General features: G+C 44.1%; 1 protein-coding gene across 1 annotated transcript in view; it reads left to right on the forward strand.

The window, feature by feature from the left end:
* The first annotated feature begins 1118 nt into the window (after nt 1–1118).
* The window catches only part of Slc25a12 (solute carrier family 25 member 12), a 96606-nt gene continuing 77084 nt past the window's right edge, over nt 1119–20640 (forward strand). Inside the window, exons 1-2 of the mRNA XM_051166107.1 lie at nt 1119–1197; nt 2166–2219. Of these exons, the coding sequence (XP_051022064.1) occupies nt 1186–1197; nt 2166–2219 (66 nt within the window). The 5' untranslated portion in view covers nt 1119–1185. The remainder of the gene's footprint in view (nt 1198–2165; nt 2220–20640) is intronic.

Here is a 20640-nt window from a genome sequence, read left to right on the forward strand (position 1 = left end):
TCCTTGCAATAAACTGCTTAGACACACACTTTGTATGTATATGTGTATATTTATATACACACTTTACAAATAGGCCCGTGTCTACCATAAGGAGGATTTCCATAAATATTTGAGTGATTATCAATATGTGACCTGATAGGATTTTTTTTTTCCCTTTGTGGGCCAGGCTGGCTTTGAACTCACAGAGATCTGCCTGCCTCTGCCTCCGGAGTGCTGTAATTAAAGACGTGCGCCGAGAGTGCCATTCTGATCATCGTGCCTCCATTTCCCAGTGCTGAGATTACAGGCGTATTGCTACCTCCCTTCTACTACTATGCTGGGCTTGAGTTTATGTACTGCTTGGGATGGAACCCGGGGCTTCGTGCATGTTGGGCAGGTACTCCACCAACTAAGGCGACTTGCCTGGCCCTCAGATATCTTAATGGCAAGACTCAGTTTTAGAGACATTATTTTGGCTTTAGGCAGAGCTGGGGATTCAATGAAGAACTGTTCTGGGTTTGTGTAAGAGTGTGAGGCAGCATAGTGCCAGCTTCAAGATAAATAAAATTGTTTTCTATATACGTCGCACAAAGGGTTTGGGTTGTTAAAAAAGTGAAGCGAGTCTATTAATAAACTATTAAAGGTACCCCCAAGGAATGCCAATTTAGGAGCGTATTTCTGAAGTTTACTTAGGTTTTCTTTTTTAAAACAAACAAAACAAAAAACCTAAGTAGGCAGTTCCTTATCATTTTTCTTGTCAGTATTTGTCACTAGTGGTCATTAACTCATTATTAATGGGACAAGCTTTCAGATGCTTCCAAATCTTGCTCAACTGAGGCCCCAAGTGTTCCTTTAAGCCCCTAGAGGGAACCGACTTTGGCTGAAGCCAGTGCCCAAAGCCACACCCACCGCCAGGCCTTGGGACTTGGGGCTGGCCCGGAGGCGCCTCTGCTCACGCGGCGCGTCGGCATCCAGTGACTGGAACTCTGGTGTCCCCGGCGAGAGGTGCGACCGTCCCGCTGGCCCTCAAATGGACCCGGCGAAGCCTCTCGGTGCACCCCGCGGCGCTCTAGCTCATTTGCATATAGACGGGAGCGGCGCCGCGACAGGAGGGAGCGCGGGCGCGGCCCCGGGCCGTGGCGCGCGCGCGCCCTGACAGCTCGGCCTTGCTCGCTCACTCGCTCGTTCCCGGCTTCCCAGCACAGCATGGCGGTCAAGGTGACTCCAACTCTCTGCTGCTGCCTTTATTGCATAAGAGACGTTCCAAGGGCCCCTAGTGCAGCCCCCTGCCTCTTTCCGTTGCTTTCTTTGCCTGGTCCTTAAGCCAGCGCGTCCCGGGGCTCTAGATTGCGGGTGAAGAGCTTTGCGGGGCTTGGACCGGAGCGAAGAGGATGCCCGGCTGGGGGAGGGGAAGGAGGAGGGATTGGGAGTTGGTGGGGCTCGGGAGGACCACTGATGGGAGGAGGAAAAGAGCAGTGTTTTGCCCTAGGTACATGGGATTGCGAGCACAGAGTTGGAGAGCATCGGAGAGGGACTGAGAGCAAGTGGACAGGAAAGCCGGGGATACCCAGGGCATCCGCGGTGGGGGAGGGGGTGGGTGTTGTCATTATTTGGGGCCTCAGTACAGCGCAGGGCTCTGCTTGACATTTGCGTGACAGGTTGCGGGATGGTCGAAAGTGCCCGGTGTGGTTTTTTTTTTTTTTTTGTGGCGGCTCTCAAGGTTTAGGTTGGATGATGAATGGTTCGCTGAGATGACGTTGAGCCGTTACTGCTTTCCACAAGAAAGGCTGCTAGGCCCGGCTATTAATTTGGGTGTTTTATGTCTCCTGTTGCTCCACTCTTGAGGCTCTCGGGATATGCAGTTTGGTGGCTGCTGCTGTATTGCTAGTAGATGTGGCATAAAGTCAACGGTTATATTGCTTGGTTTCCCTTTCCAGTTCAGAGGAAGTACCGTCCGTAGTTGGCTCTATCTTGGGATACTCACACCCATTTTCTCCAGCACTTAGCCATAGATCTCCAGGTTGACAGGTGTTATCAGCAATTATGCTTTGGGGTTGTTTTACACTAAATGCCCTTATGAAAGATAAGCACGTTGTTAGCAGATGTAAACTATAATCTAAAGAGATTGTGTGGTTTCTAGCTAAGCATTAACCAGTCGTGTGTCATTCCCCCCCGCCCCCACATAGGTGCATACAACCAAGCGAGGTGATCCTCATGAGCTGAGAAACATATTCCTACAGGTAAGTTAAAGAATTTTACGTGAGGGAAAGAATGAAAGGAGCAGAATCATCATTGCTTTTCAAGCTCTTAACTTTGAGAAATATTCTACTTCCTTCTACTCTCACAAACATGCGAGGAGGATGTAGTTTGTACTCTTTGTTTTGTTTTTCCGGACAGGGTTTCTCTGTGTAGCCCTGGCTGTCCTGGAACATGCTCTGTAGACCAGGCTGGCCTCAAACTCAGAGATCTACCTGCTTGTGCCTCTGAGGTCTGTGATTGGCATCCTGCTGGGTTGTTTGTACTCTTAGTAACAGCTGATGGAAAGATTTCCTTTATATTTCTAAGAGGCTTTCCTGGAGTTCCTGTTTTCCTTTGCATGACTTAAGATGACATAAGGTTTTTCCTCCTCATAAGTGTCTATGTCGACTGTTGCACAGATAATAATGTAGCTGTTAAAGTTATGCTTTCCCTTCCACTTACCACACATAGATGGGGGGTGGAGTGGGGGAGGGGCTGGGTGGTTGATACAAGGCGTTTGCTTTAGATTTTGTTGCAAGGAGGCTGGTGAGATGGCTCAGTGGATAAAGGTGCTTTACCTAGAACTCATATAAATATGGAAAGAGAGGACTAACTACATAAAGTTGTCCTCTGATAATATATATATTTACATGTGCACACATAACCACGTGCTCACTTATAACAAATTATTTTTTAAACTAAGGGAAGAGGCTAGAGAGACAGCTCAGCAGGTAAGAGCACTGTTTGTGATAGAAGACCCGGATTGGATTCCCAGCACCCATATGGCAGCACTCAACTGCCTGTAACTCTAATTCCGGGGAATCTGACATCGACTTCTGGCCCCTGACATACATACAGGCAAAATAAGCATAGACATTTTTTTAAAAAAGAAAAATTGTAAGGATTTACCTTAGAATACCTCACCTATGTTAAGCTTTAGAGTCAGTGACTTGACTATGCTTAGTTTTTGGTTTTGCTTTCTTAAATTTCTAAAGTATCTTACTAACCGTTGTGGTTTTCTTTGAAGAGCTGTTTTTGAGAATTTTACTTTCTGGGTGTAGGTTCTGTGTAGATAATTAACCTTAGGCAGATTCCTTCTGGGTGTCATTTTCCTCTGGAAAACGAAAGGTGACCTTCAAGGTTCCTTTCGGTTACAAAAGTCTATGATCCTATATCCGGAACAGATTCTAGCGTCTCCCAATGAGCCTAGGCTGGACGACACTTTTATCTGAGGCAGGTAGTTTTCTTAGGCTGCTGGGGAGGAGGCTGCATAGGTCACCACACACAGTGTGGTTTATGAAAAAGCTGGCAAAGGCAAGGGCATCGCTCAGGGGTAAAGCATCTGCCTACTTGTTTCAGGCCCTGAGTTTGAGTGTTAACACCAAAAGAAAACAAAAAAGAATTAGAAAAGTGAGTTTATTTTTAATTTTTATTTATTTATTTTTTTTAGACAAAGGCTCACTGTGTAGTCCAGCCTTTCTTTTTTCTTTCTTTTCTTTCTTTCTTTCTTTCTTTCTTTCTTTCTTTCTTTGAGACAGAGTCTTACTATGTACCTCCAGGCTGGCCTGGAGCTATACCACCTCAGGTCCCTGAGTCAGACTCACAGGGACCTGCCAGGAGTACCCTTCAACTTGTTTGATCTTTCTGTCTCAAGCCTCCTGAGTGCTGGAGCTGTGAAATGTGAGGCACTGTGCTTCTTGGGAGCCTTATGTTTTACGAAGTGTATTAGGAGAGTCCTTTTGGGAACGAGCCCAACCTTAATAAAGCAGCACCAACTGTGTGTTAAGGCTTTTGCTCCTTGCAAGTATTCTCTGGGACATACAAAAATATATTAGTATAAGCCCTGTCACATGATTAGAGTCAGTTGAAGAGTTTGTGTAATACAGATGCTTTCATTTTCTGATTAAGAGTCATGGAAGGAACCAGAGATTTTGTATAAAGTAGTGAAAAGAGCCCTGTTCCAGGTACCAGAAACAAGTGTGTCCCCTATCCCTAACTCACTATGTAGATTAGGATGGTTTTGAACTCATAGAGGTCTGCATACCTCTGCTTCCCAAGTGATGCCATTAAAGACATGCATTACCATAGCTGGCTTTTTTTTTTTTTTTTTTAAGAAATATGTTTAATTCCCAGGCCTATGTCTCCGTGTCTTCTTATTTTTAAGCTAGTTATATAGACTTCCCAGGTTTCATCTTCTCACTCAGGAAACAGTAGAACATAAAAAATTGGGGGGAGGCAGAGTCAGGTGGATCTCTGTGAGTTCAAGGCTAGCTTGGTCGACGAAGACAGTCTAGGACAGCCAGGGGTGCTACACAGAGAAACCCTGTCTGGAAAAAACAAAAAACAAACAAACAAAAATTCTATGTGGGGGAAAAAAAAATCTGACTCATTATGGATTTGTGTGTATTGTTTGGGGTGGGTAGTGATTGCAGGAGTTTGGAGAGCTCATAACAATAACTTATCCCATGTCAGCATTTACATTTTAGCTTTTCATCCGCTGTTTTACATATTATCAGTATCTTTTTGCACATTATTAGTAATTTGTGATGCTGGGGAATCAAACCCCTCATACATATTAGGTAAGCATTCTACAACTGAGTCAAACTCTTAGTCTTTTAAACATAATTTTGATGTTGTCTGTATTTTATTTTTATTTTTTTGGTTTTTCAAGACAGGGTTTCTCTGTGTAGCCTTGGCTGTCCTAGACTCACTTTGTAGACCAAGGTGGCCTCACACTCACAGCGATCCACCTGCCTCTGCCTCCCAAGTGCTGGGAATAAAGGTGTGCACCACAAACGCTTGGCTTGTATTTTGTTTTTGTACTGAGAATTTGTGAAGCTTATTGATATTTATTTAGCAGTAAACAAAGTATTGACTCAAGCAGCATCAGCAGTATTATTATTATTATTATTATTATTATTATTAAATTTGCTAGTCATAATCTTGTTACATAGCCCTGGCTGGCCTGGTACTTACGTAGCTCAGACTAACCTTGAATTCAGTTTCAGTGTTGGGATTCCAAGCAGGAGGGCCCATACTCAGCTTCAGCATTACAGGTAGGCAAGAAAAAGCAGTATAAAGATGCTTACTCCCCAGGAAAGCATAAAGCTGCCTGAAAGACATTGTGTCAAGTTGGAGCAACTTTTTGTTTTGTTTTGTTTTTTCAAGACAGGGTTTCTCTGTGTAACAGCTCTAGCTGTCCTGGAACTCTCTCTGTAGACCAGGCTGGCCTCAAACTCACAGAGATCCTCCTGCCTCTGCCTCCCAAGGGCTGGGATTAAAGGCGTGCACTACCACCAGCTGACTAGAGCAACTTTTTGTTACCTTCCAGCATATGTTAGGATTTTATTTCTGGTTTGTCTGTTTTAAACTAATTTCTTAAAACAATGAGTACTTTTTTTTTTTTTCAAGCCTTGGTTGTTCTGGATTCACTTTGTAGACCAGGTTGCCCTTGAACTCACAGAGATCCACCTGCCTCTGCCTCCTGAGTGCTGGGATTAAAAGTGTGCACTACCATGCTTGGCCCAATAGGGTACTTTTATAAAAAGTTTCATTATAGATCCATATGGCCTATTAACATCTTAGATATAACAAACAAAATACCTTCTAGCTACATTTTTCTTTTGTATTTAGCATGTTTGTCACATACTTTTTAAAAGATTACACTTATGTGTGTGCGCATGTGGGCATGTACACGCCACAATCCATGTGTGGAAGTGAGAGGGCAACTTTCAGGACTCAGGTCTTTCCTTTCAGAGTGAGTCCTGGGCATTGAACTCAGGCCATCAGGCTTGTATAATAAGCTCTATTATCTACTGAGCTGTCTTCCCAGCCCTTCGACAATATTTACTAAGTGTATCTGTTATGTCGCATGCATTTGTGTCTCATTTAGTAGTAATCATCAAATGAAGTAATTTGAGCCTAATTGAAGCAGAGAATTGGTCCAAGACCGAATGAGGGCAGATGCAGTCCTCTCTGAGGCCCGCTCCCTTCCTAACAGCCTGTGGCTGAGGAAGTCGGGAACCATGAGGGGGGAAGCATGCCTGAGGTAGAACATTTGCATCTGTTTGTCTAGGACAGAGGCTCACAGAGGAATAATGGCAGCTGCTGCTGACATTTCCCAGTCACTTAGAGTGCACACTAGGTCAGTGCCCTAAATATGTTGATAATATTTATCCACTATTATGGAGTAGACTTGGTAGGTCTGTTATGTAGATTAAAGACTTGTTTTCAGTCGGGTGTGGTGCCACATGCTTTTAACCCCAGCACTTGGGAGGCAGAGGCAGGTGGATCTCTGTGAGTTCAAGGCCAGCCTGGTCTACAAAGTGAGCCCAGGACAGCCAAGGCTGCACAGAGAAACCCTGCCTTGAAAAACAAAAACCAAAAGAACTTGTTTTTATGTCATTGAATTTACAAGTGATAGAAACTACTGTCAAATCAAGTGAGTTCTAGAACCCATACTCTTTTTTTTTTTTTTATAAAATGAACCTGTCCATGTCACAACCACCTAGATTTTTTTTTTTAAAGACTTATTTATTTACACAGTATTCTGCCCACACGTGTGCCTGCCCACCACAAGAAGGCACCAGATCTCGTTACAGGTAGTTGTAAACAACCATGTGGTTGCTGGGAATTGAACTCGGGACCTTTGGAAGAACAGACGGTGCTCTTAACCTCTAAGCCATCTCTCCAGCCCCTAGAACCCCTACTCTTTTTTTTTTTTTTTTTTTCCTTTAAGAAAAGCAGCTTTATCAGGACATGGTGGTGCATGCCTTTAATCCCAGGCAGAGGCAGGTGTCTCTGTGAGTTCAAGGCCAGCCTGGTCTACAAAGTAAATGCGGGACAGCCAAAGCTATACAGAGAAACCCTGTCTTCAACCCCCTGCTTGCCCTCCCAAAAGAAAAAGTCGGGTTAACGATACAAGCTTGTATGAGTGCTAGACAAATCCTTTTTAGGAAGCAGGGCAGACACCCAGGAGCCAATTTAGAGCTGACATTTCTAGTTGAAGGGGGAATTGAGCTAGGTAGGGGGAGGGGTGTGGTGAGAGCTTGAAGTAGAAGTTTCATAAAAAGGGTTAGTCAGCTTGACTTGGTGGCACACACCAGTAATCTAGAGTTCGAGGCTAGCCTGGTCTTCAAAGTGAGTCCAGGACAGCCAAGGCTACACAGAGAACCCCTGTCTCCCAAAACCAAAACCAAACAAAAAGGATAAATCAAAGGTTAAAATATCTATCCTTCCATTTGTGTAATCTGGTTTGGGGAAGACCGTGACGTAAATTTGAATTCAGTATCATTTGAGCATTCTCTTTGAAAGTCTATAGAGGGCTGAGGAAATGGCCAAGCGGGTAAAGGCTTGCCACACAAGGGTGAGGACCAGAGATGTCTAGAGCCCACATAAAAGCCAAGCAGGTGTGGCAACTACATCCTGTAGTAATCCATTTACCGAGGCAGTAGAGTCTTCATCAAGGTTCATCAAGGAGCCTTATTTCAAAACTACAGAGCAGTGGTAACTGAAACCCAATGTTAACTTGGGGCCTACAAGCAAACACATCTGCATGGTTACTACCCATGCACACATACATACCCGGAATTTTTTGTTTTGTTTTACACAGGGTTTCTTTATGTAGTCTTGGCTGTCCTGGCTCTCCCTCTGTAGACCAGGTTGGCCTCGAACTCATAGAGATCTGCCTGCCTCTGCCACTGCCTCCCAAGTGGGCGAATCAAAGATATGAGCCACCACAGCACAGCTGAGAAATATTTAATTTTGAACTTTAGGACACAATGGAGAGTCGAGTAAAGCAATATACACCCATAATTTGGTGCTCAGGAGGCTGAGGCCCACCAGTTCCAGGCCAGCTTGAACTACATGGAAAAAAAAAAAAACTTTGTCTCAATAAACCCCTTAAAACAACAACAAAATAGGCTACACACACACACACACACACACACACACACACACACACACTAAACCAAAACAACAACAACAACAAAAAACCCAACAATGAAACAAATCAGAGAGATGGCTCGGTGGGTAAGAGTACTTTCCGCTCTTGCAGAGGATCCGTGTTCAGTTCTCACATTAGGCAGCTTACAACCACAGGTAACTCCAGCTCCAGGAAATAGGAGACCTCTGGCTTCTGGGAATAACCCCACATCCTGGCACCTGCAGGTACTTGCACCTGCATGTACTTGCACCTGTATGTACTTTCACCTGCATGTACTTGCACCTGCACATACTTGCACCTGCATGTACTTGCACCTGCACATGTACCATGTACTCAGGTCCATACACATAATTTGTTTGTTTGTTTTCATTTTTCAAGGCAGAGTCTCTCTGTGTAATAAGCCCTGGCTGTCCTGGAACTCTTTGCAGACCAGGCTGGCCTCTAACTCACAGAGATCTGCCTGCCTCTGCCTCCTGAGTGCTGGGACTAAAGGCGTGCGCCGCCATACCCGGCTCTAAAACAAATCTTTAAGCAACAACAAAACCATTTGTTATACAAGAAAAAAAAGAAGATTTCTTTTTGATGAAAGTGCAGGCACATCTGTGTATAGTGGAGTCATGTGTGGAATTCATGAAGGGCTTCAAAAAGAGAAACATCAACTCAAGTATAGGGAAATATTCTTGTTCTTTCCTTGTGTTATTTATTTATTTTTTTAAGTTTTATTTATTATGTATAGTGTTCTGTCTGCCTGTACAACTACGTGCTAGAACAGGATACCAGATCTCATTATAGATGGTTATGAGTCACCATATAGTTGCTGGGAACTGAACTCAGGACCTTTGGAAGAGCAGCCAGTGCTCTTAATCTCTGAGTCATCTCTCTGAGCTCAGCCATTAAAGGCTAGGCTCACAACAAAAAATATTATTTAGTTTTTTGAGACAGGGTTTTTCTATATGGCCCTGGCTGTCCTGGAACTCACTCTGTAGACTAGCCTAGACTTAGAGATATGCCTGCCTCTGCCTCCTGAGGGCTGGATAAAAGATGTGTATCACCATGCCAGGCTTCCTTGTGGCCTTTAGTACTTCCCAAAGTTTGATGAGTTTTTGTTTGTTTCCTTTTTCCTCCTCGTCCTCCTCCTCCTCCTCCTTCTTCTTTTTGGAGATATGCTCTCATAAATCCCAGGCTAGCCTCCAGTTCACTGAGTAGCTGAGAATAACATTGAACATCTCATCTTCCTGCCTCTAACTCCCCAAATGCTGGGATTTATGGGTGTGTACCACCATTCAGGGTTGATGTGCGGGGCTCAAAACCAGGCTTTTATGTTAGGCAAGCATTCTGTTAACTGAGCTACATCCCTAACCTGTGTGTTTTCAGTTAGCTAGCCCCAGCTATATGAGGCTGGAGAGATGGCTTAGCAATTCTGAACACTTGGTACTCTTAGAGCGGGCTTACAGTTGATTCCCAGCACTCACATAGTACCTCACAAACATTGATAATTTCAGTTCCAGGGTACCCAACAGCATGTATGAGGTGCACATACACACATGCAGGCAAAATATCCACGCCTATAAAGTAAATAAATAAATCTAAAGAACAAAATAAAATAAATGATATTCTCTAGGATTCTGCCTTTCTGAACCTAGGAAAATGGATCTCCCAGCAGATGGATTTTTTAGCTGTTCAACTGCGCTGTGATTTTACAGCTGGTTCTCAAGCTAAGATCTTACTGTTGCCCCCTTACCACTGTCATTTCTTGAGTTATCTCTTTCTTCCTATACCTTTCTCTCCCACACACTATCATCGACCCAATTCTTCTACATCGGAAGGGTACAGTAGTGAGCGGGCACAGGAGAAGTAAGAAGAGGCAGATGAGGTGGGGTGGGGACAGCAAGGATGCAACAGGCTGTTGTTACAAATCTGACAAATGTCCCAAAGAGGAGCTGGCCTTCTCTGTGCTTTGTGGCAAAGTAGGCTTGCAACGGATTTTTACATTTTTGTTTTGTTTTGTTTTTGTTTGTTTGAGACAGGGTTTCTCTGTGTAGCCTTAGCTGTCCTGGACTCCCTTTGTAGACCAGGCTGGCCTCGAACTCACAGCCGACCCGCCTGCCTCTGCCTCCCAAGTGCTGGGATTAAAGGCGTGCGCCACCACCACCCCCCCCCCCCCCCCGGCTAGATTTTTACAGTTTTAAAAAGATCTCTAAATTCTTTTTGAGGTGGTAGACTTTCTGTGTTCATTTATTGGTTCACTGTATGCTGGGAGCAACACACATTGAGATTATACAACTATGTATGTTGGGCCAAAGTTTGCTGACGTATAGAGTTCAAATATTATTTTGATTCCTGTTCTTCATTAGCACCAATGGACAAAGAAGGTCACATAACACATGAAAGTGTGCTTTTTGGTCTTACATATTTTTATTTATTTATTTATTTATTTATTTATTTATTTGTTGTTTGTGCATTGAACCCAAGATCTTGCTTATACTGGGCAAGTGCTGTACCATCCAACCTCATGCCTAGCCCTGTCTTGTTAATTTTAGATTGAAGAATAAATGGAAGGCAGCGATAATGTAAGGCAAAAATAAGTTTCTTGGGGTTTTGAGATGGCATGAATGTTTACGGGAAAGAAACTTTGGCTCACTAAGTATTTGCTAACGTACTATAGTGTTTGTTTATTTTTGGAAGGGAGGCTGAGAAGGGACGTGGGCATGGGTTGTCAAGTGTGGGAGGTGCATCACGATAGCGTTACAAGGGAGTCTTTAAGGTGTTGGGGACATAGCAGCCAGCGAAGCGCTTGCCACACAAACATCAAGACCTGAGCTTGGATCCCCAGCATCTAGGATGGACCCAGACATTAAAAAAAAAAAGCTTACACACAAAAAAGATCACTATAGGGATAGCAAGTACAACGAGGAAGTAAAAGGAATGATGAAGCCAGGAGGTGGTGGCACACACCTTTAATCCCAGCACTGGGGGGGTGGGGGGGTGCAGAGGCAGAGGGATCTCTGAGTTCGAGGCCAGCCTGGTCTACAACACTAGTCCCGGACAGCCAAGGCTACACAGAGAAACCCTGTCTCGAAACCCCACCCCCGCCACACACACAAAGAAAAAGGATGATGGAAGGACCACCACTTTTCACTATTTTCAAGAGGCCAGTGAAGGCTCCCAACAGTGTATTGGTGTTAAGAACTGAACGGAAATTCACGGTCAAGTGGTGGAGAGCGTTCCAAGTGCATGGACGTGCACACCTGTGTGGCTAGGGTGTGTGAAATGGTTCACTGTGTTCAACAGCTAGGAAGGAAGCCAGGGGGCCTGAAGCATCTGTGAGTGAGGAGGCCAGTGAGAGAGGAGGCTGAAGGAGCCAAGTCCAGCAGGTCTTTGTGTTTAGGCCATGCAGAATAATTTAGAGTTTTGTTTTGTTTTGTTTTGTTTTTTAGCAGCAAAATAGAAATGTTGCAGCCTTTTCCCCCCCTCTTTTACTTTGGAATATTTAAAATTATAATTTCAACAGATCATACTAAGCAGATCACGTTGACAGGTAAACTGGTTTTTCCACGTCTGCGCTTCCTTGTGTGATGGCTGCTTTGAGCGAAGTCTTGATTCTTTGAGTCCAGTTTCCTTCTGTCTGTCCACAGTGCTCTTACGACTGCTTGAACAGGATCCAAACGTGCAGGAATCCAGTGGGAGCTAACATGGGCTTCGTAGGCTCCGTGGTTTGCTTTGCTTTTTAACGTCTTGTATGTTTGTTTGGTTTGGACTTGTTTTGTTGGTAGAGACTCACCGGTCTTGAACTCGGAATCCTCCTTTCTCACACTCCAGTGTGTTGGGCTATAGGCACTGACCACCATGCCTGGCTTCCAACGTGGGTTCGAATCTTCATTTGACCCTTTATAAATGTGCCTTAGGTGTTTGTGTTGCCTTTGGAGTCCGTGTTCTGTCTGAGGGCTGTTACACTCAGTACAGGCAGGTGCTATAAAGAGTAAATGAGGTGACAGCTAAAGAGTGCCTAATTCACTAAGAACAAATCAAGCTCTAGCGTCTTGTTCCAGCTCTGCATAGACAGCAAGACTCCCTTCCCCCTTGAGTACTATCTTAGGTCCTCCGTCTAGATAACTGTGCTGAAACTAATAAAGTGACTCAGCTGTTAACATGTGTTTGTCATTGTACTGGCTGGTTTTGTGTCAACTTGACACACGCTAGAGTCGTCAGAGAGACAGGAGCCTCAGCTGAGGAAGGCCTCTGTAAGATCCAACTGTAGGAGCCGGGTGTGGTGGCGCACGCCTTTAATCCCAGCTTGCGGGAGGCAGAGGTAGGTGGATCGCTGTGAGTTGGCGGCCAGCCTCATCTACAGAGCGAGTCCAGGACAGCCAAGGCTACACAGAGAAACCCTGTCTGGGAAAACAACACAAAACAAAACAAAATAAAAACAAAACAAAAGATCTAACTGTAGGGCATTTTCTCAATTAGCAGTCAAACGGGGAGGGCCCAGCCCATTGTGGGAGGTGCTGTCCCTGGGCTGGTGGTCCTGGGTTCTCTAAGAAAGCAGGCTAATAAGAGACTTGATACCCTATGAGAATATATAGGGGGACGTAATCCCCCTCAAGAACAGTCATAGGGGAGGGGAATAATGGGAAAATGGGGAGGGGGGAGGAATGGGAGGATACAAGGGATGGGATAAACATTGAGATGTAACAAGAATAAATTAATAATTAAAAAAAAAAAAGACAGGAAGTGATAATAAAAATAAAAAAAAAAAAAGAAAGCAGGCTAAGCAAGCCAGTAAGCAGCGCCCCTCCATAGCCTCTGCATCAGCTCCTGCCTCAAGGTTCCTGCCTTGTTTGAGTTCCAGTCCTGGCTTCATTCAGTGATGGACTATGATCTGGAGGTGTAAATCAAATAAACCCTTGCCTCCCCAACTTGCTTTTTGGTCATGAGGTTTTCATTATCGCAATAGAAACCCCAGCTAAGACAATCATCCTGTGTGAGTAATCAGGTACACTCTTAAGACATGCATCCAAATGTCTTCACGAGGCCCTGAGCGCAGATGCATCAACCTCAGTGGTAATTCCCCTCGACAGTTCTGAGACGATTTATGGTCACGGTCTGAGGCGGGGAGATCTGAGTCTGTGGTAGGCAGCAGCTGTTTCCTCCTGAACTATCAGTTACTTAGTCAGACCCAAAAAGCAATAATGGCTTAATTATAAATCGTTAGTTATTCAGAGTCACTGTTACTTTCTGCTTTAAAAAAAATCTTTCTGTTGGGGCTGGAGAAGTGGCTCTGTGGTTAAGTGCACTTACTGCTGCTGTGTAGGAACTGAGTTTGTTTCCCAAGCACCTGTTGGGTGGCTCGAACCCACAGGAGCACACACCCACCCACCCAAATAAAAATAAAACTTATAGCTAGGTAATGTTGGCTCACATCTTTAACCTCAGCACTTGGAAGGCAGAGAGAGGCAGGTGGATCTCCATGAGTTTGAGGCCAGTCTGGTCTATGGAGTGACTTCCAGGACAACCAAGGTTATACAGAGAAACCCTGTTTTGAAAAACAAAACAAAACAAAGCAAAGTGAGATCTATTTAAGATCTGCGGCAGAATGTGGGTCTTAAATCAAACCTTAACAACGTCAAGGTATTCTATCTCCCTAGGAACTGTACCTTAATTGGATATGCAAAGAGACACAATTCGTCCAGGCTTATGAACATATAGGCTCCTTGAATGTGCCCATGGTTACTTAGTACGAGAGATTGGAATATTTATTTAACGAACAATACAAATTAATTATTCAACTTAATCTCCCCTGGGAAACTTCCTGGTTCCAGTTATTGGATTCTCTAAGGTCATTATTTTATTTCCAAGGTTTCTGATCATTTTGAAGAGAAAATCATTTTTGGAAGTGCTAGCACGGTCCATTTCAGTACTTACAAGGCTTGTCTGTTAGGAATTGCCTCGTCCCACCTGACAGTAGGACTAGCTTTAATAGACAAAGAAAGCATGCATGCATTTTAGCTCTACAACCTTTTAAAGCATTAATCTAATTCATCATTGTGGCGTTGTTTCTCCCCGTCCACCTCCACATGGGTTCTGGGATTTGAACTCAGGCCATTAGGCTTGCATCGTCAGGTGGTAAGCTCCTTTCCCCGTTGAGCCATCTTGCAAGCCCAATTTTGAACTCTTTTTGTCTATTTTTTTTTTTCTGGCTTTTCAAGATAGGGTCTCTCTGTGTAACCTTGGCTGTCCTGGACTCTGTAGACCAGGCTGGCCTCGGACTCACAGAGAGATCCACCTGCCTCTGCCTCTCCAGTGCTGGGAGTAAAGACTTGCGCCACCATGCCCGGCTATTCACTGAATTTTTGTTTAAAAGTATTTTAACTTAATGAAGCCTTAATGATGTTCTTAAAATTAAAAAAGTCAATTTGGCCCTTTTGTTTGTTGATCTGGCTTTCCTGGAACTTACTCTGTAGTCAAGGCTGGGCCCAAATTTCATAAACTTCCGGTCTTCGGAGAGCTAGGCTTACAGCCCACCCGCAGTGAATCCATATTAGGTTAATCCCACATCCCGCTGTTGTTCAAAGTGTGTGTGTCAGGTGTGTTGTGGTCTTTGCTTCTCGTGCAGACTGAGTGTGCAGTGAAAGGGCGTGAATTCCTGACTAAATTTGGCTTCTGTGGGAAACATGGGCCTTAAGAGTGGCCAGAGGATTGGTTTCCTGCTCTCAGCTCTTGCGCCAGTACGGAACGTCCTCCTCGACTGTCCACGCACTGCGTTTTTTCTACACAGCAATGCTCTGTGTGATAGATAGCTCCGGTTACCAAACTCAGTGACTGTCATCTCTGGCAACAGTGAAACTGGGAGGATGTTAAGATCTGAAATGTTAGTTCATCGCAGGTGACGTGGTAGTGGAGGAACTGCGCACACTGCAGCTGCATGTCGGATATGCAGAGAGAGCTGCATCACCCCCTCACCCCCTCACCCTCTCACCCCCTCACCCCTGGGCAGCCTCGGCTTGGAGAAAGGCAAAGAGTAAGAACAGAAACTCCTTCATGATTGGAAAAGGCAGGGACGTTCAGTAAGGAGGGAAGTGCTGCTGGCCCGTTCGTGTTTCCAAACATTACTCTTAATTTTTAAAATATAAGTTGTTTATTTTAAGATGCATTAGTGTTCTGCCTGCATGTATGTCTGTGAGAGGGTGTCAGACACCCTGGAACTGGAGTTACAGACAGTAGTGAGCTGCCATGTGGGTGCTGGGAATTGAACCCAGGTCCTCTGGATGAGCAGCCAGTGCTCCTAACCTCTGTGCCATCTCTCCAGCCCCCTGATTTTGTTTGTTTGTTTCTTTGTTTTGTTTTGTTCATTGTTTTTTGAGATAGGCTCTCTGTGTAGTCCTAGCTGTCCTGGAACTTGCTCTGTAGACCAGGCTGACCTTGAACTCAGAGATCTGCCTGCATCCCGAATGTTAGGGTTTAAAGGTGTGGACCATCACCCCTGGCATCCAAGCACTTTAGAATGTTGATTTCAACGCTCGTGTCTTTCCAGCTCCAAGCAGTTTTTTGGTATTAAAGATCTCCCTTTCCTCCCAACAGCAGGCCCAGCTATTTTGCTTGTAACTAGTTAGGAAACGGAAAGAAGTAGTGTGACATTCGCTTATTTACAGATGGAGTCCACCAGTGTTGCCAGGCCATTCTCAAGTGATTCTTCTGTCTTAGCCTCCCACGAAGCTGTAATGGCAGGTGCCATGGTACTCAATTGAGCTGCTTTTTCCCCCTAAGAGGTCCCCAATGAGTTACTGGCCTGGGGTTCAGGACCCCAGTTTCTGACTCTGGTTTTATTGTCCCATCAAGTTACCCTTCCTAACAATGTGGTGTGTCTCACTCATCTGCAATGAGACCCATCTGTTTAGGCATGAGCTGTCAGGCATAGTGCCCAGCACTGGATTATGATGAATGTACAATAACACAAAAAGATTTGATTTCCACAGATTTTTGGCTTAAAAAGTAGTTTTTCTAGATATGTGACCTCAGATTTCATAAGCATACTTAAAAAAATAAGTTTGATCTTGTTACATTATATAATCTCTGAGTTCAAGGCCAGCCAGGTCTACATAGTGAGACCCAGGATAGCCAGAGCTACACAGTAAGACCTTGTCTCAAAAAAAAAAAAAAAAAAAAAAAAAAAAAGAAAACAAAAAACCAAACACACACACATACACACATATATATTTGGTTTTATATTTAAAGTTGTAAGTCATAATGTTACAAATATTTTTATTTTATATTATTTATATAATTATATATAATTTATGACTGTAATTACATATACATGTCTGTACGGGGTTACATGCATGTGGGTGTAGTTACCAACAGGGGCCAGAAGAGGGCGTCAGACTCACTGGAGCTGAAGTTAGGGGTAGTTCCATACTGCTTGACAAGGTGCTAAAAACTGACCTCTAGAAGGGCCGTAAGTGTTCTTAACGTTTCAGTTTTCATTTTTGTAATTTATTTACTTTGTTTGTTTGTTTGTTTGTTTGTTTGTTTGAGCCAGGGTCTTACTCAGTACCCTACACTGACCTTGAGCTTGCTGTTTAACTCAGGTTGGTCTCAAACTTGTGGCAGTCTGTGTGCCTCAGCCTTCCTGAGCGCTAATGTTACAGGCATGAGTCCAGCATTGAAATAAATAAATAGGAGCCGGGTGTGGTGGTTCACATCTTTAATCCCAGCACTCGGGTGGTAGAAGCAGGCAGATCGCTGTAAGTTTGAGGCCAGCCTGGTCTACAAAGTGAGTCCAGGACAGCCAAGGCTACACAGAGAAACCCTGTCTTGAAAAACCAAAAAAATATAAATAAATAAGTAATATGTGTATGTATGAGTACGTATATATACATACACCCTGATGATTTCGAATCAGAACCACCAATGAATCTATTTTTTAACTTACACCATTCAGGTTAAATTTTATCATTTTTAGTCTTTAAAAAAATTTGTTCCAGTTATGAATTTTTGAGATAATCCCTTTTCCTTCCTTAGTAGAAATTTAGAGCTGTGTGAGTGCATAGTAAGCTATAATTAAGACGGTTAGCTTGTAAGGTAGGTGCCATGTATTTGAAAGGTCACTTAAGGTTAATGTTAGCAAATTGCCAGGGAGTTGCTCCTACCCGGTTCACAGCAGTCAGGTGAGGTCTTGATGTATTCATCTTTTGGCTTCAAAAGTCCAAACGTTTCTGGGTTGCATGATCTTCTCCCCTCCGGCCACAGGTACCTCCGTGTAATTACAACATGCTTTTGTATATACAACCCTGCCAATTTTAATATGTGATTCTGATGATGTGTATGAGGGCTCTAAGCCTTCATAAGGTCTGTTTTGTTTTTCACGCCTCACACAGCCAAGGCCTTCTCAAGCACATGTGAACTATACTGCAGGTAAACGTAAATGTTTCTGAAAGTGTCGGAAGCTGTGTGCCTTATTTGCATTCCACATGCTTGAGTTGGACTGAAAAAATTTAATCTCGAAACTGGATCACTTATTTTTGTCAGTGTCTCCCAGTCAGTGTCTTTCATGTGCCCTTGACTTCTTGCCCAGGAAGGATTTGCAACGACTTAAGAGACGTTGTTAAAATGGCAGATGATTAACTCTAAAGTTATTTGGCATAAGGGTATAATATTCAAATTTATTTCAAGTTATTTTAGGTTACCCTTTGAAATAACAGGGAAAAAATGGGAAAGATGTTGTAAAACTATTAAATGTCTTAGGCTATTAAATCTTTAGCATAATCTTAGTTTGAAAGACTCTAAGCTGGGGGCTGGAGAGATGGCTCAGAGGTTAAGAGCACCGACTGCTCTTCCAAAGGTTATGAGTTCAATTCCCAGTAACCACATGGTGGCTCACAACCATCTCTTCTGGCCTGCAGGAAGAATGCTGTATACATAATAAATAAATAAATCTTTAAAAAAAAGAAAGACTCCAAGCTTTATTTAAGGGTTTAAATTGTGTGTATGTACACATGAGTGCTGTGCCCTTAGAGGGCAGAAGTTAGCGTAGGATTCAGTGGAGCTGGAGTTACAGGCTGTGGCTGCCTGACATGGGTCCTGGGGACTGAACTCCAGTCCTCTGGAAGAGCAGCACGTGCTTCCCGCTCCCAAGACAGGGTTTCTCTGTGTAGCCCTGGCTGTCCTGGACTCCCTCTGTAGACCAGGCTGGCTTCAAAATCACAGAGATCTGCCTGCCTCTGCCTCCCAAGTGCTGGGGTTAAAGGTGTGTGCCATCATACCTGGCTTAAATTTCTATTCTGTTTGAGACAGAATCTTATTCTCTGTATAGCTCAGGCTGGCCTCAGGATCCCTAATGGGAGGCCCAAAAGTAAGCACCACTACAAGCTATCTTTACTTCCTAAAAAATAAATAAATAAATAAATAAATAAAAATAAAAATCTGTGTACAGCATTATCAGCAGGCTGGGTCTAGTGGTGCCTGTGTGCAGCCTCACCACTTGGAAATTGGAGACCAGAAGATGGAGTGATTCAAGGTCGGATTTGGCAACATAGCTTGTCCAAGGCCGGCCTGGGCTACATGAGACCCTGCCTCAAAAAAACCGAAAGAAAAAAATAATGACCCAAATTCAACTCTACTATTAGCAGCCAATTAATAGAAACATTAAAAGGAAATACTTATTTTACAAGCTATTTTTAAAGTACTTTGGGTTTAAACACAGCGTGTGTACAGGTCTGGTGAGGTGGCTCAGATTTTTAACTGTGTCTGCCTGTGTCACGCCTGATGAGCCAAATTTGATTTCTGGGATTCACATGGTGGAAGCAAGGTACCCATTCCCGGAAGTTGTCCTCTGCCTTCCACATATGTGCATGTGTGCAATCTTTCACATGTAAATAAAGAAATGAATGTTTAAAAAAGGTGTGTGTGTGTGTGTGTGTGTTGCAGGGCCTGGAGCTGGGCACTGATCTTTCTAGGTGCGCTCTCCCATGGCAGGTCTGCCTCCACCGCCTCAGTATCACCTGTTTTTGAGGTGCCTGTCTTTGAGATATTCTTGGTAGAATATCTAATTCGTTTTAGCATTTTAACCAACTCTGAGTAGCTCCTAGTTCCCATTCAGAGCTCTCTTTGGTTTTGTCTGTACAGGCAACAGGCTTCCTGACATTGCCAACTAATTACCTCTAATTTAACGGGTTAATTAGTTCACTGCTTTCTGTAGAAGTCAAGTACTGACTCCCTGAAGATGAGAAGACTTAGGGTGTCCCCCCCCCTTCAGCTACACACTCTATCTTTCAGTTAAAATCAAGTTAAAGCACACTGGGAGAGGCGGGGAAGAGTACCTGAGGGGCAGTTGTTCTCGGGTGTCATTTATAACCATAGGTACTGGCAAGGTCTGTGTCAGCGCGTGGCAACCAAAGCATTTGTTTTCCTTGTTGGCTGCTGTGCCCTGGGTTTTAAAGTCAAGGGGATCCTGGGGACTCCCCAGGGTGCCGTGCACTTTCACTGTGTGTTCTGGATAGACAGTGTGCTTGTCCTGGCGGCCAGGCACAGGCCCTGGAGAACACGCACCTCCATCTGCAGGTTGTTGCTAACAACCTGACTTGTGTTCGCGTTCCCTCCTTGCTTTTGAGAAGGCAGCTTCCGCGCGGTTGTAAAGTGAACCGTGTCCGCGGTGCTGGACACTGGAGATTTCTTCTTTTTACTCCCCTGCTTTCCTGCCAGCCTCAGGGACTTTCACTGCATCTCTAAAATGGACACTAAAAATCCTCACAGAATAATGTCTGTTATCTGTTCAAGCTTTCATGGCGGTCGCAAACTTGGTCCCAAAGGCCCTTTTCAGTCCCACCTTCTGCGCTGTGCCTTTGTGTGTAGGTTCCTAAACGCTGAGATCTGAAATGCTTCCAAATCCAAGTTGTTTTGTTTTGGTTTGGTTTTTGGTTTTTCGAGACAGAGTCTCTCTGTGTAGCCTTGGCTGTCCTAGACTTGCTCTATAGACCAGACTGGCCTCGAACTCACAGCGATCCGTCTGCCTCTACCTCCCAAGTGCTAGGACTAAAGGCGTGTGCCACCACGCCCGGCCAAAAACAAGTTTTTGAGTAGTAATTTGATAATATATGCAGAAAGTTCTGTACCAGACGCTATATAATGGGTTGAGATCAACGTGCAGGCACACTGGGGGGAAAAAGGTACTAGAGTCACCTTCAGGCCGCATATAGAAAGGTGTGTGTATCACTTTTCTGTTGCTGGCATGAAACACCATGACGAAGCAACTTGTAGAAGAAAGTGTTTATTTACTTGGGCTTATGGTTCTAGAGGAACCACGCAGGGAGGTGTGGCAGCAAGCAGCAGGCTTGGCGCCAGGAGCCGGAAGTTGAGAGCTCAAATCTTCAAATACAAGCAGGAAGCATAGAGAGGAAACAGGAAGTGGTGTGAAGCTTTTAATTTCTTTAAAAAAAATTTTTTTTTATTTATTATTGTATATACAGTAGTCTACCCTCATATGT

This window comes from Acomys russatus, chromosome 24 (assembly GCF_903995435.1).
Source record: "Acomys russatus chromosome 24, mAcoRus1.1, whole genome shotgun sequence".
Classification (NCBI taxonomy): Eukaryota; Metazoa; Chordata; class Mammalia; order Rodentia; family Muridae; genus Acomys; species Acomys russatus.